The sequence below is a fragment of the Falco peregrinus genome, chromosome 7 (assembly GCF_023634155.1).
Source record: "Falco peregrinus isolate bFalPer1 chromosome 7, bFalPer1.pri, whole genome shotgun sequence".
Taxonomy (NCBI): domain Eukaryota; kingdom Metazoa; phylum Chordata; class Aves; order Falconiformes; family Falconidae; genus Falco; species Falco peregrinus.
Window position 1 is genome coordinate 78808393 of NC_073727.1, and position 26903 is coordinate 78835295.

Below are 26903 nucleotides of genomic sequence, written 5' to 3' on the forward strand. Positions count from 1 at the left end.
AAATCCCCATTCATAATGGTGATATTTATAAATACGCTTTTCACTGGATTTTTACTTTGTATCTTCACTTCAAATAAGTTTATCCATTCAGACCACCATATTCACATTAGTGGTATAACTCCCTCTCTTAATGCAGCCATTTGAATATATACTTGGGGTAAACCTGACATCAAGTCAAATTTTCAAAGATTTTAAACAATTTGCAAACTGAGGTATCTTTCTCAAAAGGGTTTTGTCTCTTATGACTAAACCTTTCAGAACAGCTCAAGAAGTTTCATACATTTACTCTCACCTGTACAGAGAGATACCTGCACAGTTAAATCACTGTCCTACCACCAGTCTTACTGGAAACACTTTTCTGACTTCCACTGTGTGAATACCTAAGAGGTACTTGCTATAAAAGACTGGTATAGCATTTAACATTGTAATATGTCAAGAATTTGAGTTATTAGGTATATAAGTAGATAACCTGTTATATATAACTTAGAAAATTTTGGATAAAAGCAGATCTAAGCATTCTAATGCTGTATACAACGCATAGTTTTAAATATAGATATTTTCTTCATAATAATAAAAATATTGTGAAATATTGTGACATTCTGAACAATAAAAGGAGATGGCAGACATGGCCTTTTATACCAGGTCATAAATGAATGACAACTTCTCACACAAGCTTAGGAAAACTAACTCTACAATTCAAGAAATAATTAGGTATCCTGGAGAGATCAGAGAACAAAACATAAATAGAGTTTTCCATTCATTTCCTTCAAAATATCCTATGGTGTTAAAATCACTATCCATTAAAAGCACTTTGTATAATTTCTAGAATTTAATGTTAAATAGAAAAAAGCTCCCCAAATCACCTTCATCTTACAACTCAGAAGATACATTAAACTTTTTGAAAAATTGTTAATCACGTAATTCTCTACTAGATGTCTGACCTGGAATGCTACTATATTTCTTTTGCAGGAAAGAGGAGGATTAAAATTATGATGAGTATTAGAAACTTATCTTCTTATATATGTCATAACATTCATGTCTGATCGCTGCACAGCTGTAAAACAATGTCACCTTCCATAGAGTGAAAATCACATCATAAACCTCTTAAGCTTACTGTGGCCAATTATAAAGGACAGAGGCCTTTCATACTGGCTGCATCTAGTGTTAACTGAAGTCTAGGACAGCTTTAGTATACTAACTCCATAACAAGTCCATTTTTGACCCAGGTTACTGCCTACACTGCTTAGGAGAAGCCAACACTGGGATATCTGCTGACATCCAGAGGTCTGGCATGGCCAAAAGTCAAAGGAAGCTGTTGTCAGAGGTGGAGGGGTAAAGAGCGAGGCAGCAGAAAGGAATCTGGCATGCAGTTTGGAAAGACAGGTGTGACTAGTACAAGAACTGGAGAGACTTGGAGATACTGATCAGGTTTGGCTGAGATGTATATTCTGTGAATGAGAGAGAAGAAAGGTTTAGCCTGTACAAACCATGCTGTAGAATTGTGCAAGGTCAGAAAGTTTAGTCATATCCACCTAGAGGCTTAGGTTTACTGGATAAAAAGCATACCTGGCAGGATGGAAATCCATTTTGTTCTTTTGACTCTGCTATAGACTGTGCAATGTTAACCCCTTTAGCTGCATCTTAAACTATGACTCACCATTTGTAGAACACGTTTTGGAGTGATATATACAAAACATATCCACTAATACCTAAATATATAAACCGAGGCAAGGACATTTCATCCTAGCACACCATCAATACCAACTATGGAAAATGACCCACTATTTCAGTTGGAGTCGTGTAAAAAGAACATGATAGAAAAGCTAGGGTTTAGTGATAATTTTTAGGGTAACCAAAGATAGATTTCAAGCTAAGTAAGACAAAAAATATCTTAAAAGACTCAGAAAATTATTTATATGAAAGTAATTTAAGATGCTGAAAACACTACTCATCATGAGGCTGCCTAACGTTTTAGTACTAAATCCACAGTACTTTCCAGGCTCGCTTTCTATAATGAGCAGAGACACAAAGGCACCTCCAGAAAGCAACTCAGCCCAACCAACCAGGACCCCCCAGAAGTCTCTTAGAGGGGACTACAGCATCAAATCTTAGGCAGCTAGATACATAACCTCTGTTGCTAATGTTAGGAAAACATGTATTACATCCTAAATTCTTAACAACATATATATGCTGGCCTGCATATACAGTCAGGTTTGCTCAATTTGCTAGACAAGTACTGAACTTAAAGGTAAATGGTTATTTAAATGTTCCATGTTCTCTTTTCACTGCAAAACCAGAGGGTGGGATACATGTTCTCCAAATGTTACCTATGTAAAGGTTAAATAGCTGAAGAAAAAAAAGGGATGAAAAAAAGCAGGGGCAGGGGTCAGTATTTTCTGCAGGCACAATATGAAAAATTAAATCTTACTAAAATCTCAGGAAATGTGAAAGAAAACAGTTAAGCAGCTTAGGGAGCATGGCTAAATTCCACTGATTAGGAATGACACTACAGTGTTCGAGAATTGCTTCCTTTGGGCCACCTGCCATGATGACTGGCTTAGAAAGGTTTAAATCACAAATGAGTTTGCTAATTAATTGGATTGGCTAGCATAACATGAAGCAAACATAAAGTTAACCAACAAAAAAATTGGAGTGGAATGGAGAATATGTTTGAATTAGAAACAAAAGACAATTTCCATGTTGGTCCAGTTGTTCTTCTGTTTTACTGAACAGATGAATAGTAAACTAAATAAACAAAAGTAAAACTCCCCCTGCCCCTGGCTCAGGTGCTAATTTAAGTTTTCTAAGGAAAAGGAATACTAGACTAGATGGTAATTTTGAAAGTAATTTTCTCCTAGGGATATTTGTCATCAGTGTGGTTAAGTCTCCCAACACATGAGTTTGTCTATTTTTATTTACAGCAAGTTATCTTATCTCATTTTCAACCATTTAATATCTCCCCTGTGAAACTGTAGATGTTTACAGACTCACAAAAGGCCCAAATTTGAATCCGCTGCTTCATAACAATACTGTTCCAACTACATTCCAACAGTTATTAAATAGTGACAATAACATTGAAGTAACATGGCTTACACCAAAGGATACTACAGGCTATTTGGTAAACAGTACAGAAGTATTAATTTGTCCCACAAAGTCACTGATGATTGCTTAATAGTACTCCATTGTGTAACTCCTCAAAAAACTACACACTAGTTGAAGTGAAAATTCTCTTTCAAAACCATGTCTTTCACAAGTAGCTAAAGCTGAAAAGTCAGTCAATTCTTTAATATAACACAATTGTAGGCCTGTTTTTTTTTTCCCTAGCACAGATGTCAGCCTGCTGTCTATATTAGCAGTCAGCCTTGTCATTCCCTCACAGACCTTCACTGGAGGTCCTTTCCTCTACAGTTCTGGCACTCTGGAGCTACCAGCCACACTGTCTTTCCACAGTAGTGATGTGAAGAACAGGGGTAAGTGAAATGAGAAAGTGAAAAGGAGCTTTATGTGGGCTGCTGCCATACAGCAATATATTAAGGGACTGAAGTTCTCCATATCCTGCAAAATATCAAGGTTTTTTCCAGCTCCAAGGAAGAAGGCCAGCCCCTATTGACTTCTACCTGAGTCTTCTATAACAAGAGTGAAATGGAACAAAAGCTAAAGGAGAAAAAAAAGAACTGAGGTGGGTGCTGAAGAAGATAATTTGAAACAGGAAGGAAAAGGACAAGAAAAATACCTGAATAGTAACCATAAAACTCTCAGGCTTTGAAAGTCCTTATAAAACTTGTTAGAAACTATCAAATGTTACAGTTGCAAGAAAATTCCAAATTCTGGAAAAAAATACAAAAATATTCAGAAGAAAAATTATCTTTAGAACAATTATAAAAGCCTTTCTCAACTTGTTTTCAAAATTTCTAGTTTAGAAATAGAGAAATTTGGCAATCATGGCATGTAGAATTATTTAACTAGCAGGTTACTTTTCTTTCCTGGAAATCTAAGGGCAGAGTCCTAAAATCTGAGACTCAACCATATCTACTACATGTAAGTGCTACAGAAGAAAGAGAAAACACTCTTTATTCTACCCTGAAAATAAATACAAATTCAACCTGGACAAAAGCTCACTGAGGTTCAATAATCCAACCGTGTGTTGTTCCTAAACAAAAAGTCCTGATCATTCCAATTTTTTGTGTGGAAGTAATGTTTTTTCCAGTGTTCCCAAGAAGAAAACAGAAAACCATTCCAGTCATACACTGCCTGTAGTCTTGACCAGAAGGAAGCTAAACATAGTTATTATTCAAGGCTCTTTACGGCTTCAAAATAAATAGAGATAAGTAGATTACTGTTTAATGTTCTACATGCAAACTTACTTTATTATCAATAATTTACTTCCTTTCTTCATTTTGTATCAACCAAATTTTTTTTTCTTTCTATGCTTTTGTTCTAATGTTCACATGTTTTCCAGAATGAATGCACTTTGTAAAGACAGAGAAAATAAAGGCAAGATATCCAGATGTCTTGCTGGTCTTTAGAGTGATAAACAGAAAAATCATTGTATTTAATCTTCATTAAGTATTTTTGACCAACTACAGGGTTACTAATAATTAACCTTGCATGTCAACTCGTGTTCTATGGACTGCTGATTTTGTAAATTCATGTTCACATTGAAAGGATTAAAAGCATAGTTTAGCAGATTACAGTGCATTATCAGAGTGGGCAATTACTTTAGTCTGATTCAATTATAATTCTTTTTCCTGTTACAAGTGTACAAAATATCAGCTCAATAAAAAAAAGCTGAAAACGTTTTCTAGTGCACCCAACACTTTAAACACAACAAAAATAAAGGTTTACAAGTTGAGTATATGGGAGGCTGAAGATACCTGTATTACATCCTAGTAAGTGTATGCTCATATAACGCCCTTTTTGTATCATTCATAGGCAGCTGTGAACACAGCATTCATACAAAGATTCAGCCTAAAATAAACTTGTTCTTATGAACGAATGCATCTCACACACGATAAAGCAAACGACAGAAGAAAACAAAATCTATTACTTGGCTGACTACTGCTGTGTGTTTAAGTGTTAATTCAGAGAAGATATTTCTGACCCATGAAATACCCTTACAAATATATCCTTACCAGTAACTTTCCAAGCCCTGTATGAGGATAAACCTACAAGTGCATGAGTAAGACTGTTACGTCATCGTATGGTAGCATAAGCTCAGAAAATTCCCAGAAAGTATCCCTAGTGTATCAGTGGCAAGAGAGAAGCTTGCAAAAGCAATTGGTTACAGAGCCTTGAGCCTTCTCAATGTCATCAGACTGAATTTTGGTATATGAATATTTTCTTCAAACCACTGACCTTCTCAGCCCTCATAGAAGGATTAACAGCAAAGGGAAATTAGATCAGCCTTATGTAACTTCAGTCCATGCCAGGTCTGCTCTAGGGAACCAGAAATCTGTACCCAGCAGAATCCCTAGCAGCCAGTTGTCCTTTGTCTTCAAGACTGAGCCTTAGCAAGTGCCATCAGATCACTTTCCTTAGCACATTTATTTCCTGCAGTGAGCTACCGGCCCAGCAACGTCTCCAGTGTTCCGCATCTTTCTAGCGTCAAGGAAAATCTCCAGTGAAAGAAACTACATCATCGGTGTTTCCAAGTAGAGATAAATGCTATACTTCACATCACTATAGCTACATTCGTAACGCCAAGCAGAACGGGCCAAGGCACAGGCCTGAGCAGCATCCCACCATCATCCATGATAAATGGTTAACATGCTTTTGCTTCAGGCAAACTGGACTTTCCCAGATAATGCCCAAGAACAGTTTAGGAACACCGGCAAGAGACTGTTCCCCATTTGCAACTTGATTGCACCCAGCCTGCTCTTAGACATGAGAGGGTGTTAAGGGAGTTTAGCACTATGAAGACAAATGCCACCATGCTAGTTGACCAAGGGGGCTCCAGATAGTCTCTAGTCATTTTCTGTACTAGGTAGGACAGACAACTACCTTTCCTTCATACCTTGCCTCACTGTTAACACTACGTGCATTATAAATAGGTCTTAGCCAAAAAAAAAATCATGTTCTGAATACTTAGTCCAAATATGTTGTAATGCTTGTAATATACAGCACATGCTTCTTCAAGAGGCTGAAACAGTTAAAGAGCAAGTGATTTACTGAGAACTAGTAAATTCAAGCCTTTCAACACCAGTGGTGGGAGCTCACTGTTGCAGTGGAAGAACAGGAGTTTGGTTCCAGCTTTTTGTCACAAACCACCCTCATTCCCTCTGGGTTTTGACTCAGCATATTTAAAAACAAAGACCAGACAAACATAAACAAAGGTTTAAAATTTAATTTATTACCAAAGCCAGAAACACTCATAGGACATGTGCTTCTGGATTTGTCTATGCAATGGTGCACATCCACCTGGCACAAAAGGGCGTTAAAGAACACCTAGTATTTACCTTAAAATTTAGCATTTGTGCTGAACGGTTAATTCATAGTTAGCTACAGCAACCGTAACTTGAAACACTGCAATATTACATACACTAAGTTATAAATTTATTCAGTACTTACTGGTGGTCCACGAGGTCCTGTTGGACCCACTTCTCCCTCTGGGCCCCGTTCACCCTGTTTCGGGGATAGGAAGAACACAATAAATCTGAAAAGTGATTTTTTGCACAATGCAAAATTTTTCATTTTTCTAGATCTTTTGCGTAAGATTAACGACCTTACCTGTTTACCAGAATTTCCCATCAAACCTGGCACCCCAGGAGGACCTCTATTTCCCTGTTGGACAAAAAATGAAAAATATTAGCTATGCCAATGGTTTACTGTTTCATTTTAAAATAAAAAGTAAGGAAATTGTAAGGTCTAAAAAAACCCCAACAACTCAGCCTCTATTCATTTTTTAACTTCCACCTTTATCTTGGTTTTCATTTAACTTTCATCTAATTCTTTCTAATTTTTCAAAAGTCAAATTTCAGTTCTTTTGGTTTTTTACGTACTGACAAATCCAGGCAGACTTGATTTCTGCTCTCAAATCACAGAAGGTAATACCATTCCATGTAATTTCAGAAGAAATTCATGTCTCAATCTAGTTTTCTTTAAAACTAAACTCAAACATTTGCATCTGAAACACTCCATAGCCTCAATCATACAACTTTCTAACTTAATTGGAATTGATGCTGCAATTCAGAGGTATGTAAATAGAGATTACAATCTCTTTGATTCAATCAGCTTAGGGCAGCTTTAAATATTATTCTTATTACAAGATCCCTCATTTCAAACTGTAGTGAGGTACTCATGTCTCATGCCTTCTCTAGCAATGACTTCCACAAGTTTAAAAGGAAATGGCCTTTTTTAGGTATTATCTAATGCCTGGAATCATGAAAACATGTGGCAAAAGAATCATGAAAAAGCACAGGACTAGAGTTGATAAAAGAATATATTTAACTCTTTCAACCAAAGGCTTGTATCTTACCACAACAGAAAGTTAATATAATTTCACTGCATATTTTCAAACCTGATAAACACAGATACAGTATTGTCAGAAAGTCAATTCTCAAGATGATTTACCTTTGGGCCAGGAATGCCTTTCACACCTGGAGAGCCTGGTAAACCCTGAAAGAAATAACATTTACAGTGTTTATTTCTCGTTAAGGGGATTGGAAATGGTGTTCAAAAACATCTTTCTCATGTTAAAGTATTTCTAGTCCTTTTTACTTGATATTGAAGCACTTCTGTCCAACAGTGGACCAAGCCTGAATTCCTTCTATTTACAAAGTAACAGATAAGCTATGAAGTAGGCTTCATAAACTGGCAAAAGGAACAGGAATAGTGAGGAGCTGTGGCTTTTTCTGGCTTAATCTAGAAACAGATTCTCAGTCCCAGTATTCTGAGACTGGAGGTAGAGAGTTTAACAGATACTATTTGTACACATTTCATGCCTCTCCTTACTTCTGTGCAACAGCTCATAGCAAGTTATAATTTTACCAAATTTTATTCCAAACTTAAAGGCTCACTTCATATTACAAATTTACTTCCAAGTTCTATTTTAATACATCTCCTTCAATATATCCTTACAGCAATTACTCCTATAGCATAGTTTCAAAGAACTTTCTATTTAGCTTTTGACAATGGACACAGTTTTCAAACTTATTCACCTAATTTATGAGGATTACCTTCTAAAAGAGTCTATAAAGCACTACTGATTCCCTACTTCACCACAGGTCATGCACTAGAAAACTTGTCCATCCCTGTTCCCACCCCCGCACCCCACCCCACCCCCCAGAAAGAACCATGAACGTGATGCACTTCAGATGTTCTGAGCCTGCAGAATAACAAAAGGAGATGATTTTTCACCTAAGGTATGTTAAACTGGCAGGTCACCCCTTCCTCCTCACCCTGGGAATCAGTCTGGCCCTAGTCAGTAACAATAAAACCAGCACTAATTGTGGGGTCACACCATAATATCCACAGGGTTTCAAACACGAGAAAACCTAAAAGAATTGCATAGTGGCCACAAACAGTTTGTAAGACCAAGCTCCTCGCTACGGTACCGTGAGGAGATTTAGCCTTTTGTGCAGAAGTTTTGGATACACATAATAGAATTTCCCCTTGCATTACACAAACTCTTTCTGAGCCTTTTGCTTAGGTTTTCACTTCAATTACTCCAACACCAGCAGCAAACTAACCTACATAGGGCCTTTCTGTGGTTTGGACTGAGCCTAACTTTCAGAGGTAAAACACCAGATACTTACTGGCAGTCCCTGAAGCCCTGCATCACCTGGAGCTCCAGGTTTTCCTGGTTCACCCTGAAAAATAATTTAAGTTGTAATTTATGCAAATCAAACAAAAGGGAAAATTTTATTTCTGGAACACAGCTGGAGCACTTTTGGATCTGTAGGATGGGGAAGTTCATTCAATTACCCTAATAATGTGCATAAAGCCACACAGCAGCACAATAAAAAGCCAAAAATGAGTGAACAATTCTAGGGCACTATCAAACTCAGATATATGCCAACTGTGCCTTACTTTTGCTCCAGGCATTCCAGGGATCCCTTCCCGGCCATCGACTCCTGGTAAGCCCTTGAAAGGGAGGGGGGGAAATATTTAATGTATGGTCGGAGAGATTTTGCCAAAGCACTATGATATACAAATTAGCATGACATGAAGAAATGAAATATACATACAGGCTCTCCTTTTGGCCCAGGGAGACCATTTATTCCTCTTGTACCTTGAGGACCCTAAGAATAATTATAATTTTTAAAATTGAAAATAAACACATTGAAATGTCAGATGCAAAGAATGCCAACACATACTCATTCAGATATGCATTACTTTGAGAGTACCAATTATGTTGTATGTTCAGATGCTATAAGTAACCAACATTTGCAAGTCAACATGAGACAAAATTCGCCTGTGCTTACCCTTTCTCCCTTCGGACCTGCCTCTCCTAGTAAACCTCTCTGTCCTTGATCTCCCTATAGGAAAGGAAAAAAAAAAAAAAAAAAAGACTATTTTAATAATAAAACCAGAATAAACTTACTTGTACTTATTAGCTAAAACCTCTAGTAAATCAACAGCAGTACAGTTCACACATGGTTAGAGCAGACAACTCAAAATCATACTATATTTAAAATTGCAAGGTTTTTTAAACGTAACTGTCAGCTACATTTTAAAAAACACAGCTCAAGCTATCCCCTAGGAATCCACAAGTGTCTAAGTAAAAAGGACGCTGCCCTCGCTTCATCAACCCATACAGATACTGGCTATTCCAAGCACAAATTCCAGCTGGGGGCAGGAAGCAGGGAAGAATTAAAAATAAAAATAAGAATCCACAAACAAAATTACACCAAACGAACAAAAAGGCACAAAAATTTCCCTCTACAGGTTTTGTTATAATAAATGTTTTCCAGTTCAAAACCTGAAAAATTCCAAGCTACCCTAATGCACAGTAGCACTCAGAATAAAGAGGTAAAAATAACATACTAAGAGGGTACAATGTGTTCATCTACCCCATAATTCCTTGGGGACAGTAAGAGATTCTGGACTTGACATCATGTCATATCATTTATTCACCTGTAGGGAATCAATAGAATTGGGTTAATCAGAGGCTTTTCTGATTCACAGCCACAAAGTTTCAGAACTTAGCGTCTAGCGGGGTAGACTGTGGAAAGTGTTTGGCTAACATGCACTCAACTTACAGGTGCACCAGGAAGACCTTGGGGTCCAGGCTCACCATCAAGCCCACGAGCTCCCTACAAAAAAAAGTAGATAACACAAGACATTAAAATGAAGTGCTGAAACACTACCAATGTGATTTAAATTGCTCTAATGAAAAAAAAGGGGAGGGGGGGATTTTGGCAAACTTTATTTATTTATTTATCGTGGTTTTATGTGGAGTTATGAAAGCAAATATTTTTAACTATGTGAAAATGTCATTAAAAAAAACACATTCAGTTCATTCTCTAAAAAAATACCAGACAGCGAGGAGGTAGACTCTTTCACACTACCTCAGAAAACGTGTGTCTTCCTTAATAATATTATATATATAACCTTCACCACATAACAGAATAGCATTAAAATGTGACGAGAAATGAAGTGCAGTGCAGCTATTTTTATCACATGTGTTTCAAGGAAAGAATGCAATTGCTAACCTGTAAGTAATTTTAAATGGAGAGAACAAAACGTGTTTTGAAAAAGATTTGCAGAGAATAAGAAACTTCTTTGTCAAGCCGATGTAGTAAATATTTCAAACAGACAAACAGCACAAAAGTCCAGGCAAATAACCATGAAGAATTAGAACAAACAAAGGCCAGAAAAGCAAAGTAAGATAGTAACAGGCTAGCAAATGTGTCCAAGAGGTTAACAAGAAACACTCACAAGAAGACTCATAAACAGGGTAAATTTAATGTTCTTTCTGAGCATAGATGATCAAAGAATAAGGTTTCCGTGGTTTCACTTCTGGAGAAGGAGACAATGGCATGATCGCTACATTTTAATCCTTCCAGAAATTTTTAACATAGAGAATTAGCTAGATCATAAGAATAGAAATACGTCAATTTTGATACAACAGTTAGAAATACTTTGATGAAAACAGTTAGAAATACTTTGATGAACAGCAGGAACATTACCCCAGCAAGGTCACAGACCATATAAACATGAATCCCACTGACAGCAATTTAAGACACAAAAGGTGCAAGAGACAAAAAGAATGTAAAAAACCCTAACTCTCAATAAGAAATCCTGACAAAAACTGGGACAGTGGAAGCAAAAGGCTTCAGGAAGATGCAATTCACAGGAGGGGTTACTTAATAAATTTTAGCTTTAAATAAAATATGCTGTAGTTTATAACTGTTACACCTTGCTATCTTGCTAACTACATACTTGCACACATGCCGAACTACTATAAATTCAAGGATCAGAGGGGAAAGGTGTGAAAAGTACATGCACTTCATTAAGGAGAAGGACCAGCCTGCCTTTCTTCCTAACCAGAAGTACAGAAGCTATGGAAATACAGCTGGCAGGAAAAAGAAAATGCAGAGGGGGGGAAAGAGAAATTTAAATAAGCTTTAAAAACATTCAGTGGTGTATTTCATTTTTTTTTATCCAGGCCATCTTATGGAAAGAAAGGTTAATACTCACTTTGGTACCTTTAGGTCCCATTATACCAGTTATACCTCGGACACCTAGGATGCCCTGAAAATGAAAAGTATATTCAAATTACCCTTAAATCTTTTCATCAGAACTGCCCTGGTTTTCAGGCAGAAGACTCAGAGTTCTGCATGCTTTCTTTATGTTTATTTTACTATTTTCTTCATATAGAAGGAGAAATCCAGCTACTTCTATATTAGAATATTTAATCTACATTTTCAGATTTCAATAATTTAAGACTTTTTAAAAGAATAACAAAAATACCAAGTTGAATTATACAACCACAAATGTGCCTTAAGAACTGAAAAAAAACCCCACTGATTTCTCCTCTTGGTTACCACAGAGCTGAAGCATCCCCCTTGTGCAGCCTGTGTGACAGGAATACATGAAGGCCAGATTTGCAAAAGTGCTAAATTGTCTTAAGTGGGGTATAGGACAGATGCAGGAGAAAGGTACCATGAAAGTTTATAGAACTGTAGAGGTAGACAAAACTGGGCAAGGTTTTTCAGAATACAAGCAGTAAATCTGTATGCTTGCCACACAGTGAGAGGCTGGACTGAGCAGACCTCCTAGTGCAGCAGGATGTATCATAGCTCTCATCACTTCTCTTCAAAATACAGTTTTGTGGGAAATTGGGCTTCAATTTTTTTTTCCCTTTTCCCGAGAGACCGAAACTACATGACATGCCTGACATGCCTCTTCTCTGCAGAAAGACCAAACCCTCAGCCATAACGTGTTTGTCCTGCAACAAGAACTACAACTGTTAATGAAACAGCCACAGGGACTTCAACACAGGATAGGCAAACCTACTCTCTGACCAGACTCTAGATGTGGTAGCCCTTTTATTTACTCCTAACGAAGTTAGATGGAATCTTGCACAGAACACTTAAAAGATTTGTCAGCCCAAAACATGAGAAAAATCATGATAATGCAACAGTGACTACAGCAGCCCAACAAGGGAGAGAGCCATAGTCTAATCCTTGTTCCAAAATCAGAGACAGAAGTAGGCGCGTGGTACCCCCTTCTTTCTATCAACAGCAACACTTCTCCCAGAGGTGGCTGTCCTTGTCAAGTCTTCTTGTCAATGCATTACGTAAAAGTGTTGCATTGCAGGTGCTGCTGAGAAGACCAGATTCCTAATCCCTTCTATGGACCTGAGCCTTACATTTGTTCATGTAAGAAACATACAAGAAAATACAACAGTCTACAGCCTCTCCATCTGTGCTCTAAAGCATTTTCTGTGCTCTTTTCCATAGGTTGTCTATCTGACATTGCTTTCTGCATATTAGGAATCCTACATTTTAATAAGAAACAATTATTGTAAAGCTTGTTTGTAAGGTCATCAACTGGTGAAACAGTGACGTGAAACGAGTAATGCATTAAAAAAAAAAAAAAACCCACAAAACAAAAAGGTAAGTCAGGTTCTTCATTCTACTGTGTTATTTCATAAGAATTAAAGAACTTTGCCATAAACTGAGTTAAACCAATTTGTTCCCACAGGCCCTTCAGATAGCAAAAGCTGCATCTTACACAATTACTTTCTCTGCACCAGGGCACCAAGGATACTTTTATCAGTATCAGACATAAGGATTACACCCTTTCCTTTACTTAGTCTCTGTTCTTTCTTTATCTTTCTCTAGTCCTAATCCAGGGGTTTATGTTGTCTTATGTTCATAGAGAATTCTGTAATTTAGGACTGGGATGTCATGTATCTCAACATAAACCCCTGTATAATATCACATCTGGACACCAACAGCATTAAAGAAACAGGTTCACACCTAGGAAAAAAGCACAAGATCCCATCAAAAAATAAACTATAGAAATTACATGTGTCATGCCTATTTCTCTTACTTAGAATGACGCCTTTATTCTGTTCCCTATTGCCTGTTCAGCTGTGGTAACCGTAAGAGCTCCCCACAAGGAAACAAGCTGAGGAGGTATGTACCAGGACAAAGAAATCAAGAGGAACAGGACAAGAAAATTATTTAAAAATCATAGATGTGATTGAAGGATGCTTCTTTGGCATGCAAAAAGGTGAAAAACTTAAGAAAAAATAAAAATTAAAAAAATATGTTCTTCAGTGGCTGCTACTTCATCTGCAAGTCTTAGCTAAGCCTGAATTTCACAGATAACCATATTTTAAACAAACACTAGCTTTGCAAGGATGAAGTCGGAGTCATCAAAATTATGGAAAGGAAGGCCAAAAAAAAAAAAAAAAGACAGACAAAACCCACCCAATTATTTGCACAATCTAAGCACAACACAAAGTTTAGGACATGAAACATGTTTTAAATTAAGCCTTTCCATATAACTATTTAGAGCTTTGTTCCAAGTGATAATGTAGCTTTTTGGAGGGACTTAAATCATTCTACTTTGACTCAGAGGTGATACAGCAGAGTAAAGAGAAAGGTGTGCGGAGGTTTTATAATATCTGTTTTCTTAAGTAACAAGAAAAAAAAGATATGACCTAATAAAGCAAATGGGTAGCACTATTTAAAAGGAAATGCTTTACTGGAAGGCCTTGAGCTCCCACTTCACCACTGGGTCCTTGGTCCCCTTCTTCACCCTGGGAAAGCAAAAGGAATACATCTGTAGCTAATCCATATCATGCATATTGCTCTGTCATTGTAGGAGGTACATTTACTACTTACTGGGTTTTGTCACTATATCCTGCCTGAAGGAAATCCAAATGAAGTCACACTACTTCCACAGAACAGACAGATACTCGTTTAGGTTCACATTCTGTTCAACTATCAGTCAAAAGGGTAATTTCAAAGCAACCCCAGTACAAAGAAGAATAATGATGATAACCAGTCATTCCTTTTTTCCTTTATGTTAATCTCTTTAGGCTTTCTTGCTCTTTTAGACTAGAAGTGTAATGAAGGTATACTCATATATGTGAATGGACTGGATGTACTAGTAGCTCTGCATCACAATATTACACTGGTGGTCAGAATTTTTTGAAAATTAAAGTGATAAAACTCCTTAACTGATCAAATGCCTATTTGATTAGATGATAACCTCTCTCATACAATGACAGTGCACACTAACGGGCCAGTACTTGCTGCCCGTTTAATTTACAAAAAGGGATGAGACAACGGTTCAACATCCAGGAAAAAATAGGCAAGTTGTTTCTAATAAATTATTTTCAAAATGCTTAGGAATAGAGAGCACAGGGGTTTTTTAGAAAACTTCTCTGATGTTTTTCCTTTAGCATTGAAATATGGACAAAGGCTGTGCAAATCTTCTCAACTTTTCTTACATATATTTCAATATTAACCAAGGTTAATTCAAATGAAACACCTTAAAAGAGTTTACATTTCAGTCTTCAAGCTGAATCAGACTTGGCCTCTTTACTATAGTTATAAATCTTTCTTTGCCTATGAACTTATACTGTGCCCTTTCCCTCACAAATACATTTTTCTTCCTTCTCATTCTTCCTGTTACTACTCATCTGTGCTACAGAACAATTTACTTGGTAAATCCATAGAAATCTGTATTTAAATGTTTGGAAGTTTTCCAATTAATACATTTTACTTCCAAAAAATAAAGTTTGCCACAAGTTCCATAATAATTACATTGAATGAGCAACATAAAAAGCAAGAAGAGTATGACTCCTGCATCATAGTAAATACAGAGCACAGATGACTGAAGAATAGGCATATGCCTTTGGTTACAATTAATCAATTTTTTGGTAATTATAATTAATTATTTGGTATTATTAATTGTTTGGTAAAACAATAGTTCTAACAAAACATAATACTGTTTTTGAAGAAGAGGTTAAACTACTATTAGCTTGCTAAAAACAACAGCAGGTTTTCCTTTTATTTTTTTTTCTTTTTACCTTATAACCTTGTTTTCCTGGTTCACCAGACTCTCCTTTTGAACCTTTCTGTCCCTAAAATAAATGTAAAACACAAAATAAATAAATAAATATAAATTATTCAAAATTATAAAACTGAGTTTTGCAAAACAGACAGACTCCTCAGAACTATCTTGCTGTTCCCTCTGCAATCCCCATTCAGCACTGCTTCCTCAGCTGTCTAGTTAACACCATATATTAAGTACCATGTTCAAAAAAAACCTGCTCCCAGATCTAACAAGACTGTATTTCTAGGCATTTAGTATTCCTTCTTACGTTACCCTATAACGCTTTCCTCAAGCCAACGGTATTCCTAGAAACCAGCAAAGAACACATTAAAAAAAAAATCTTACCTGAAATGAGACTCAGAAAGTGTTAATTTGCATCTAATATGTTATAGGTCTCCCACGAAGAAAGAAGGAAAAAAGGCTAAGAATTTGGGGAAATATTTAGTTTCTGGAGTCAGACTACAAACAGTCCAGAAATTAAATGTAGCAATTCTTCACATACTCTAATCCTTTCAGGACCACACATAAATTTTATTCTGAAAATTACAGCAGCAGTAAGAGATTTCAACAACAGGAGGTTATTTTAGCAGTCAAGAGTTGAAATAACCCTAAGCATCGATGCTGATGCAATGTTTTCTTCAAATTAACAATGAACTGCCCTTTTGTCAAGTCTGCAATTACCTTCCCCAGTGCCCTGAGACAGTATCTTTGTAAGGGATGCCTGAACAAACAGATTCTCTTACCTTCATTCCCATTAAGCCAGCATGTCCTGGGCGGCCAGGTGGACATGCATTGGGACACTGGAAAAGCATCAACATCATTACTGTCACATATGGTGAATAAGGTTGTCTGAGACTACTTTAAAAAAATCACGGACAGCTATCTTACCAACAGGTCACCGTCTTGCAGGCCAATTGTTCCCTAAATTAAATGAAATTAATCCAAGTCAGTAAAAAAGAAATAACCAGACTGACTCATTAGTCATTAGATGAAACAGAAAATACTACTATCTAAAGCTGGAATCAGATGTATAATCTCCAACGTAAAAAGAACCTAAAGTATAGGATTTTATTCTAGGTTTGCATATAACTGCAGAATCCTGTCCTTTAACTTAGATCAGCTTTTCTGAAAAACAAAATATTTCGTTTGGGTTTTAAGCTACCTAAAATATATTTCCTGTTAAATATAGAGCAAATATATCCAAACCCCGTGAATTTCCAACAGAACCCAAGACAATTTCATTAATAAGGATAATCTTTACTTTTCCAACTTACTACCATTCAGCAAAAGATGATCTATACAAAGAAAATAGACTTCCCACAACACAAGTGTTGGTAGATGAATGAGATATCTGGCAGTTAATGGAATTGCAATAAACTAGAGATCAGTGTACAACAAGATGGACTCAGTGGGGGCAAGGCCATTCCTCATATTAAATGAAATACTTGATGGAAGCTAACGGGATGCTTATGAAGCACAACAGGGAGAAATATGATTTCACAGCAGCAGCTGGCTTCTCTAAAGCCCAGTGGGAGGGAAAACATTGTTTCAGAGAGAAATACAGGGGAGTTTAAGGAATTATACAGAAGGATTATACAGATTATATTTATTATATACATTATATTATATACAGGACTATACAGAAGGATTTTTAAAAATCTGAGAGTATGTTTGGCTGAACAATGTCATCAACTGGAGTGCGATTGTAGCACTTCAGAAATCTAAAGAGGACAAAACTTTCATGGAATAGAAGCAGCATAGGCCATTATTAAGAATTTGGTTTTACTTGTCTCCTAAATACTCTTCTCCACTTGACCATTCATGTGTTTCACAATGGCTTTGCCAATTCTCTGGCAATTTTCATGAAAACAAGAAACATGGCATAAATAAAGCATATGGATTTAGGATCTGTCCAGCAGAGGAACAGCACAGATTTTAAAAGACATTATGACGACACATATTTTGCAGCAGTTTGCCTTTGACAACACTGAGCCTCCGATATGTCTGCCAAACACTCCTTTTTATCTCTCTGGGCAGGTAAATAGTCACAAAACAAAGGCATAACACACATCCTTCTCCCAAGAGGCTCAAAGAAGATAACCATTCCCCTAGAGAGTCAAAGCACTGATGTAAAGCTTTCTTCTATCCCTTGCAAGTAGTAGGACTGATTGCAAGGGAGACATTAGATCTTAACTCACCTGGGAGTATATATTTCTGGCTCATGAGCCAAATATCATTTTTTTCTGCTCCTAACAGAGAAAAGTCTACCTCTGCTAAAGTACTACTGGTGAGGCCCAACAAAGTCTACAATTACAGTAATACTATGATTCACAGGGAAGTTTAAAACCTATAAAAAGTTACAGTTTAAGACCATTAGCAGAAATGGGAAGACATCATGGCACAAGTTACAGTTTGCATTTCAAACTATATTTTAAAACCATAAAGACTAGAAACTTGTTCACTGAACAGAAGATCATATGTTGATATGATTAAATGAGTTTTATCTCAGGCTTTGAACACAAGCCTCTAGGTATTATGAATTAATATAGTCTGCTGAAATCCTAGTCAGTATTCACCTGTAGGACTTGAGAAGTTTTGTTCAATCAACAATACATAGTTTAGACATTAGCACATATTAAAGGAAATCACTTACCCGAGGACCTGGTGGTCCTGGTGGCCCTGGTGGCCCCCTTTTTCCTGGATCTCCCTAAAAAAGGGTAAAATAATTTTGTTGATTTAAAGCAATAATGACAACCATCAATTACATACTCATACCACACAACAACAGTGAGAAGTTAAGTAGCTACAGAAGGAAAGGCTAGGTATCCAATTAAAACCCATAACGCGGCTCCTACAGTAGAATGGGAAAACTGATCTTTTAGTAGAATAGAAGTCATGTTGTGGAATAAGACCTACAAAAGAACAACACATTTTCAGCTGCTTTAGACAGCTGAAACATCTGACCACAGGATCACCTATGCACACTTCTTTCTATCTTATAACTGCTAATTAAGTTCTGAATTTTAAAAAATTCTAGTAACTAGCATAAGTGCCCAAAGCACAGAAAGGAAAAAATCCCCTTTTTCAGAGCCCAAGATGAATTTACCAAGACAGAATCTTCAGCTGTTTGTGAAGTTATGATGACCAGTGCTTTCAGAAGTAAAGACAAGACAGAACCTCTGCAAATAATTTTTTCCTGAATGCTGAATAAATCTGATAATCTGACAGGGAGCACGTTTTTACTTAACACTGTCATTTCAAAATCATTTTTGATATCGTATTAAATTATAAATGAAATTAACAAGATTAATACAGAAAAAATATTCATTAATTCTCACAATACATGAGCTATAGAGCCATAAGTTTAGAAACACTAAAAAGGAGTATTTCTTTTCCACAAAGTGTATAATTACATTGTGGGACTCCTTATCACAGTGTGTTGTGGAGCTGTCTGGTATAAATGGATTCAAAAAGGGACCGACTACATTGATGGCGGATAGGCCCATATATAGCTTTTGAAAGACAGCACAAATGTAATTTCTGATTCAGGCAGTCTCTGACCTGCCAACTGCCAGAATGTGAGACAGTATGACCAAAAAAATTGTCATTTTACAAATATTCTGCACGCTTCCCTAGGTATCCATTATAGCCCTTACTACAGACAAGAAATGAGCTAGATGGATCATCTTCTGAAACAGATTGGCAGCTTTCAATGTTCTTTTTTATATTCATTTATATGACTAAACAAAACATATAGGGAGAGGTATGCATCAAAAAGTATGCTTCATTAAACAAAATTTTAAATGTTAGTTCAGATTTCAAGTAAAAAATTAACAATTGGTTTCAATTTGCATTTCAGTGGTAAAGTATGGAGTCAAAATATGACAGTGTGCTGAAACCGAATGCACAGTTTAGCAGTAAGGTCAGTAGATGGAGTCACACAAAATGAGACTAAGAAGAAATATTGAATTGCCATGCTCACTGATACACAAATGCAAAACAGAAATAGTATGTGGTCATGTACCGTAAGTATATGTAAGAAGACAGGAAAAAAACTAAAGGTCTGCATATAATGTTAAGTTTTACATTTCCTGTATTTCTGGCAGGTTTTCTTTTTTATTTTAGCTTTCCTTGAATAAGAGGCAAAGGAGAGTATGGAACGCTACATGAAACATTTAATTCTGATCTAATGGGTGGGCCTTACTTTGTGCCGTTCATTGTTCTTTATTTCTGATGAGCTTCAAACAGGATTTTAACTCTTATCAGTGACCACTGTAGCAGAATACAATGTTTTCCAGTGCTGTTATAACCAAAAATGTTTAGATGGCATAATAATTATTCATTTATTTTCTATAATTACCTTGTAGCTATTGAATAAGCCTACATTTTTAGCATAGTAGTACTTACAGGTGGACCAGAACGACCTACTTCTCCAGGAAGTCCTGCTGCCCCAGCTGGACCCTATAACAACCAAGTTAAATAGTATTTTTAAACCATACAATACCTCTATAACAAGCATCCAAGAACAATCTATGCCTTCAGACACCAGTATTCTTGCTTCACATATCACAAACCTAAGCAACCTCATTAGTAGCTGAAGAAATCATACATAACAGACATAGAACATAAGTGAAAAAAGAGATTTTTAATCCTTAATTACTTTTTATTACAGTATAATAGCTTTATTGAATATTTAAACAGATTTATTAAACTGTATATTTATGAATCATAAGAATGATACTTACAGGTGGTCCAAGGAGCCCCTTGCCCTGTGAAACATGGAAAAGATTAGAAATATGGGGAGAGTTACACACCTAGTCAAGCTGTTTGCCAAGAACAGAGTATTTGGGATAAAGAGGTACAAAAATCCTCATGTTTGATTCTGCAAAATAATTTTGAAAACTTGGGTTTAACTAATGTTAAATATCTATTTTATTATTAAGTAATCAATATTAGGAGAAAGATTAAATTACTGATTAAGTTGCCTTGCAGTTTCATTTATTTCCACATTTTTTCCAACCCATATACTTCCACAAAGGAATGAAAACATTAGCCTTTGGGTTTAGCTAATGATTAATAGCATGATCAACACACCTATTCTATAATAATTTCCTTCTAAAAATGCATTTAAGTGGATAATAAAAGATACTTCTTCTTTTTTTTGCCATTGCTTCCCTGAGGTCTAAATCCTTTAAGCTAGCGCATTTTGGTAATCACAAAGAACACCAAACTGCTCCTGTTTACGTTTTTCATCAGTATTGCTCTAAATCATTCTAATGAGAAGTGTCTAAGATACAAATCTGTTTATGCCTACTCAGACAATACACTCCCTCTAAGAAAACTGATCTTCAAGAGATCAGATTTAATAAAGCACCTAGGCTGAGTGGAGTTTCAAAGCCACAGAATATCATACCAGGATTGTATCTACAAGGTTGTCTTTAGAAAACTTGGTTTAACACAGGGAAAATTTCAAGCATTTATCAGAGTCATTCCATTTTGACCATTTAATACTCAGCAGAAAGTAAACTTTTTCACCTTGGATAACCTACATAATTCCTTTGCTACTACTTAAGGTCCCTTGCTGCAATTCATTATATTATACATGTCTATATTTCACTATACAGATCAAACTTTCACTGTATCACATATCTGATATTCTAGTATCACCTGCCTCTGAAAGAAGGAAACTGACTTGCTAACAAGCCCCCAACAGTGGCAGGGCAAGTCACTGATACCGAAAGCAGCAGCTACTGTGTCCAGCCCCTACACAGGGCCAGGAGAAGCCAGCCTCCCTCCTCTGCCCACTTCATTGCACCTCCTTACCCCCCTAATTAGGACTCCAAGAAGCAGGGGCTCTCCCCCAGCAACCCATGCCTCCTCCTCATCCAGCTACTCCACCCTTCTGACCATGAACTCCCTCCAAGCAAAGTTGCGGACTTGACAGCTCCAGAGAAATCAGCCAGGAAGGACCTACACAGAGCAGTTAATGATCCCAACCAGCTGCCCATGTTCCTGCCTCTGTCTGTGTCCTAAAGGGGAAGCCTTTCCAGGCAGCCTGGGACTACAGCCTTACATCCCCAGATGATGTCTGCTGCCAGCTTTGGAGGTGCTTAACCTGACCCACAGAGCACAAGGAATGCATGGACATGGGCAGTAATACACATTCTGTAATCACCTGGTTCAGAGACACTTATCCTATGGATTTGTTAAGTACCTCCCATTATCAGCACAGACCTGCTGCCATCCACCAGAATCACATGCCAGTATTTGTATGTGTACCCCATGGCAGAAGCTGTGCTTTAGTAGACTTTAAAATATTTTTAATTTCTCTGTCACTAAATCCACACAACTCTACTCATATGTCAGCTCTGTAAAACACTAGCAATGTATCAACTATTAGAAAACTTAGAGGAAACTTAACAGGGAGAATGGATTGAAGGGTGCAATACATGCACTGAATGTAGTAGTCCCAGGTCCATTTACCAGGGCCAGATCAGAGACATCAGCATATCTGGTGGTAAATTACTTAATCAGAAGTATTCTACTAATTTTGTAAATCTGCCATTTGAGAGACTATCCACAAAACAGATAAGAAAAGGTGAACAAATTAAAACTGAATAATAGAAGGAAAAAACAGAGGAAAGGGGGGGTAAAAGAACATAAATTAAGATTTCTGGGATACATTCTGGGCAAGAAAGGGAGACAGAAGCAGAAAAGCAAATGCTGCATGTAAAACGTTAGATACGTAATATCCTTTCTTTCAGTTACCCTGAAGTCCCAACCTGGCCAATAAATTCCAGTGGATGAGCTTGAAAAACAGTGATAATAATTTAAAGCTAATTAACATTGTAGCCAAAGCTTCTGACTTTCTATTTACACTGAGCATTTTAACAACTTAAGCAAGGGGTTTTTTTGTGAGAAATGAAGTCTTTGGGTAACCATCCAGAGACTACTCCACATGCAAAAGGTCACCGACTGAATTCAATGCAGTGCATAATTACACCTAAACACTCAATTAATCATGTAACTAGTATGCAGACTCATAAGTGTGCTCACTATGTTTCTAGAAGCTAGGTCTCATGGATCAAGCCAAAGACCTGCAAAGGTTAAACAGCCCCATTACTTCACACTTGTAACAACTTCTCAAAAAGTCTTTGAATCTGAGACTTGGAGCCATCATGCTCCAGCATTACCACATCTACCTTTGTTTTTTTTTTTTACTTTTTTTTTTTTTTTAAATTAGGTTTCATTACTCTAAGTTTAATCTCACTAAAGGTGAGATGCCCGATGTTGGCCATTTTGAGAAACTTTAATGAACTGACTTCAGCAGCTTAATGGCATTCATCAAAAGGAAAGCCTGTGTAAATGGAATTTCCCCAAGAGAATTATTCTGAGCATTAATCTTTCCATATGAATTCAGCATGTACGGGTTAACAACCACAGAGCTAACAAATCAAACACTAGGCTTCTTCCTAAAAATGCAAGGTCTGAGGATTAACCTTAACCTTAATAATTACAAGGGTAATGACAGGAGGTGACTAAGTAAATCTACCTTTTCTGTACCTTTAAATAACTAAGAATTCTCATTTCCTCATTATAAATATTCCTGCAGATTCGCCTTTAAATACAAGGTCCAGTTGCTTATTAAGCAGAGGCAGAACAACTCCAAAGGCAATCCCTACTGAGGTTCACTGAAGCGTTACCAGCCTAAGCCTGAGTTACAGGGCAAACAAAAACCACTGAAGTTTGAACAATGGTCCAAAATCTCATCAGATTTATTGCTTTTACAGTCTCAAAATATGGTCACGAAAGACCTGAATTAGGTAAGTGCTTCTCCGAATGGAATCAGCATTCCACCTTGACAAGTTGGTGTCATAGTAACTTCTCCACTTCTAAGCTGAGATCAACCCTCTTTATGTATATTTTATATACCCACTTTTTCTGAAGGCTTTTAAAACATTCATTCTCACATTAGTCTGTTAATGGTGAGGTGAAATCACGTATATTTTTCCCAGTCAGTTTTTATTTCACTTGACAGGCTGAACACTACAGTATTTAACCTAGTATTTCAGTAATTCAGTTTTAATTCCCCATTTTTTCCTCTCCTATAGTAGTTCTTTTCATGTATACTTTTTTCCATATCATCTAAGTAACATATCTGTCAGAGTTAAGCTAGCTCTTCATTCCAGCTACACATTTCAAATGCATTGCAAATTACTCAGAAATTATTTCCTTATCTACTTGAGAGCAAAAAAAATGAAAACAAACTCAAACCTCTAACAGAAAAATGCAGAGCTTTCAGTCTACCTAGAAGTTACCTCAGTTCTGCTACTTTCTGTGACTAAATTTACCTCACATATTGAGTCTACAGATTGACAAGCCATTATAAAAGTATCACCTATTTTCCAGATTTTCAGGTAAGAAACAGCATCCATGAAAATTAAATGCAAATGTTCACATAGAATGATTCATCTTAAGTTTGAACATGTCTATAACGTAATGTCTTCAAGAACAACATTATAAATTCCTCTCTGGCCAAATATCAAAATGATTGTTTAATATAAATTTAATGGAAGTTAATGAGATGGTCAAAAATATGAAGATACAGTTGAAGATGCAGAATTTCATAGCAAAGAGTGCTATTTCAGAATACAATGCCTCTTCTATCTAATTCCAATAATTTCTCCAAAATGAATCTAATTTTTAATTAAACTTTAATTATGTGCAGCCCTATTAAAATTTCATGTGTCATCTTGTTCGATAACTCATTTTCCTTGAGGTTTTTCCTGGTTTCCTATATAATCTTAAGTTTCTACAGACTGACCATCGTTCACTTCTTCAAACATGTAGAATTCCTAAAATTCACAACTATTTTCAGTTCCCAAAGTCAGATGTCAAATCCATCTGCACGCCAACTGCAACAATAGTCTGTACCCTTTCTCATATTTTGTGTTGTTTCCATATTGAACAGCACAGGAAGTCCCATACAGCATTTACACTTCAGTGATCTCATTTACACACGTGGCAAGGAGCTGAAACAGGAATAACTGGAGATTAAAATATGCAAATAAAACATGGGCTATCCTGTGTCTACAGCATTTTCACAAAGAGATGGAAAACAACAGCACGCATCCAAAACTTGTGACCACATCACACATGCTCCTTTGTTTTCTACAGCATACAAACCTAATGTCCTTTCAGTAACATCTACCCACCGATATAAAGACAAAAAGATTCCTTAATATACTACTGTAATATTTTGAGTTCTCTAAAATCTCAGAAATAACATCTGGCTTTTCTTCATTACATTTAATGGTAAGTATCAATATGAAGGATTCTTAAGGCCTAAAAAGCCTCTTCATATACTAAATATATTACTTACTGGAAGTCCACGAGCACCTGGCAGTCCTGGCTCACCCTTTAAAAGATAAAAATTCAGGTTTTCAAGAGGCATTAGCAGAGTTTTGTGAACAACATACAGTAAGATGCTCTAACCTTTTGGAGGGTATCCTTTAGTGGACATACTCTGCAAGTATTACTCAATTCATTAACGCTATGCTGGTTTCGGTGATACTTGATACAAAGGAATGACTTTCTCAATATTAAAAAGATACAGCCTCAGGCCTTTCCCCCCACCATCAAAAAAAATAATATCAACAGATACTAGTTACTCTGACTTCTGATGTATATTTCATTTGTCTGATTGCTGATGAAGTCAGGATTCACTGTTCCAGTTCCCACTGCATGTTATTACTATGACAAAATTGCAGTACAACAAGATGAAAAAAGCCTCACCTTTACTGAAAATGCTCAGCCTTAATGCCCTCAGTCTAATGCCGCCATTCCTTACTGCTGGCTGGGGGAATAGAACTTGCTTTGTACTGTGTGAAAAGGGCCCAATGTGTCTGTATTCTATAAATGTTTTAATATTGTAAGAAAGGCTACAACATCTCATTAGTTGCATAAAGAAAAACAAAAATCCTGCTAAAAAATAAAATCCCATAATTTTATGCATAACTGTCTTCTTACCTTCTGTCCCTTTGGCCCTGTGGCTCCACGTGAGCCATCAGGTCCTGTGAATCCCTTTGGAAGTAAGGTGTACAACGTTAATACAAAGGTTACATTTTTTTTAATCACAACAGAAAACATTCTAAAACATAGAATAATGAAGCTATTAAATGAGATAAGGAACTCCAGGAGACTTACAATTCAAATACATGTTTACATGTATAGATAGAACTGCCCAAGTTCAAAGTGCTAGCTTCTGGTGACAAACATCAGTGCCGGCGACAGGTGTCCTTCAAAAATTATGCAGTTAAGTCACAATTAAACTAAACACATGATTTCACATGATCTTATTTCTCTCAATGGAAAACTGAAGAATTTAGTTCATGGCTCAGGTTAAAAACAACTGTCAGTATTTTCCATTTCAAATAAACCATTCACTGACAAAAAAAAAAAAAAAAAGAAAAAAAAAGAAAAAAAATCAACAAAGCTGCCAGGCTGGATTTAAGGTTAGTCTTTGAACCACACTTATCTATCTGGCTAAAATTCAAGAGCATGACATAACAACTACAAAGTCTTCTGGAGTTCTTTTATTTCCAATTTTTTAAGCAGCTTCTATTGCTTAGAAATTTCCAGATATCCATAAGAAAAGCCTTGGTTTTACATTTGTCAAATACTTTTCTTTTTGGTAAACTGTCAGCAATACAATGTTCACCCAAAGGGATGTTTTCTCTGATAATTTGCTTTCAAATGCTTACATGATCACTACAAGCAATTACTGTACAGTATCTTTACTCAATCTATTAAATCTGATTCTGAAATAGTTTGTGAAAGAAAAATAAGATTTAAAAAGTCAGAACTGCTTCATCAATTAAACATGAAAGAAGGCATTATAAATCTAAAGCCCCAATTAAAAGTTGAATGCACAGTGGGTACAACAAGGTCCTGTGTTTTGTCTTCAAATGAAAATAAAAAAGGTTCACCATTTCAGAACACAGTACTCTAGTATTACAGTTTCACTGATCCACTAATATGAGCAATATACAAGTGCAAACAAATATCAACAGCTGTGTGGAATCTAAAACACACTGTTTCACCTGATTGTGTTACCACGACTTCTGGCAAGGAAAACAAAACCATGCCTCAAGTGAAAATTATAAGAGGCAATGATTTTTAAAGAGCTGCTTATGGGGTTTTGACATGTACAAATAGGTTGTGGTCCTGTATTGTTTTCAGGGAAAGATGAAGTGGTATAAGATACCACTCATGGCAAACCCATTTGAAATTTGAACAGTTTAACTGAACATTTCAGATCCACGTCCAATAAAACTCTTTTTAAAAACAAATTAAGAATTAACCTTTAACACTATTGCAATCTT

General features: G+C 36.4%; 1 protein-coding gene across 2 annotated transcripts in view; it reads right to left on the reverse strand.

The window, feature by feature from the left end:
* The window catches only part of COL9A1 (collagen type IX alpha 1 chain), an 83670-nt gene that overhangs the window by 35405 nt on the left and 21362 nt on the right, over positions 1-26903 (reverse strand). For both annotated transcript variants that reach the window (XM_027787852.2, XM_055810414.1), the window contains 18 exons: positions 25549-25602; positions 24902-24937; positions 20265-20288; positions 19927-19980; positions 18173-18226; positions 16408-16440; positions 16263-16319; positions 15494-15547; positions 14162-14215; positions 11641-11694; positions 10200-10253; positions 9423-9476; positions 9186-9239; positions 9028-9081; positions 8754-8807; positions 7570-7614; positions 6727-6780; positions 6568-6621 (listed from right to left, as the gene is read on the reverse strand). In XM_027787852.2, coding sequence (XP_027643653.1) covers positions 6568-6621; positions 6727-6780; positions 7570-7614; positions 8754-8807; positions 9028-9081; positions 9186-9239; positions 9423-9476; positions 10200-10253; positions 11641-11694; positions 14162-14215; positions 15494-15547; positions 16263-16319; positions 16408-16440; positions 18173-18226; positions 19927-19980; positions 20265-20288; positions 24902-24937; positions 25549-25602 — 897 coding nt within the window. The remainder of the gene's footprint in view (positions 1-6567; positions 6622-6726; positions 6781-7569; positions 7615-8753; positions 8808-9027; positions 9082-9185; positions 9240-9422; positions 9477-10199; positions 10254-11640; positions 11695-14161; positions 14216-15493; positions 15548-16262; positions 16320-16407; positions 16441-18172; positions 18227-19926; positions 19981-20264; positions 20289-24901; positions 24938-25548; positions 25603-26903) is intronic.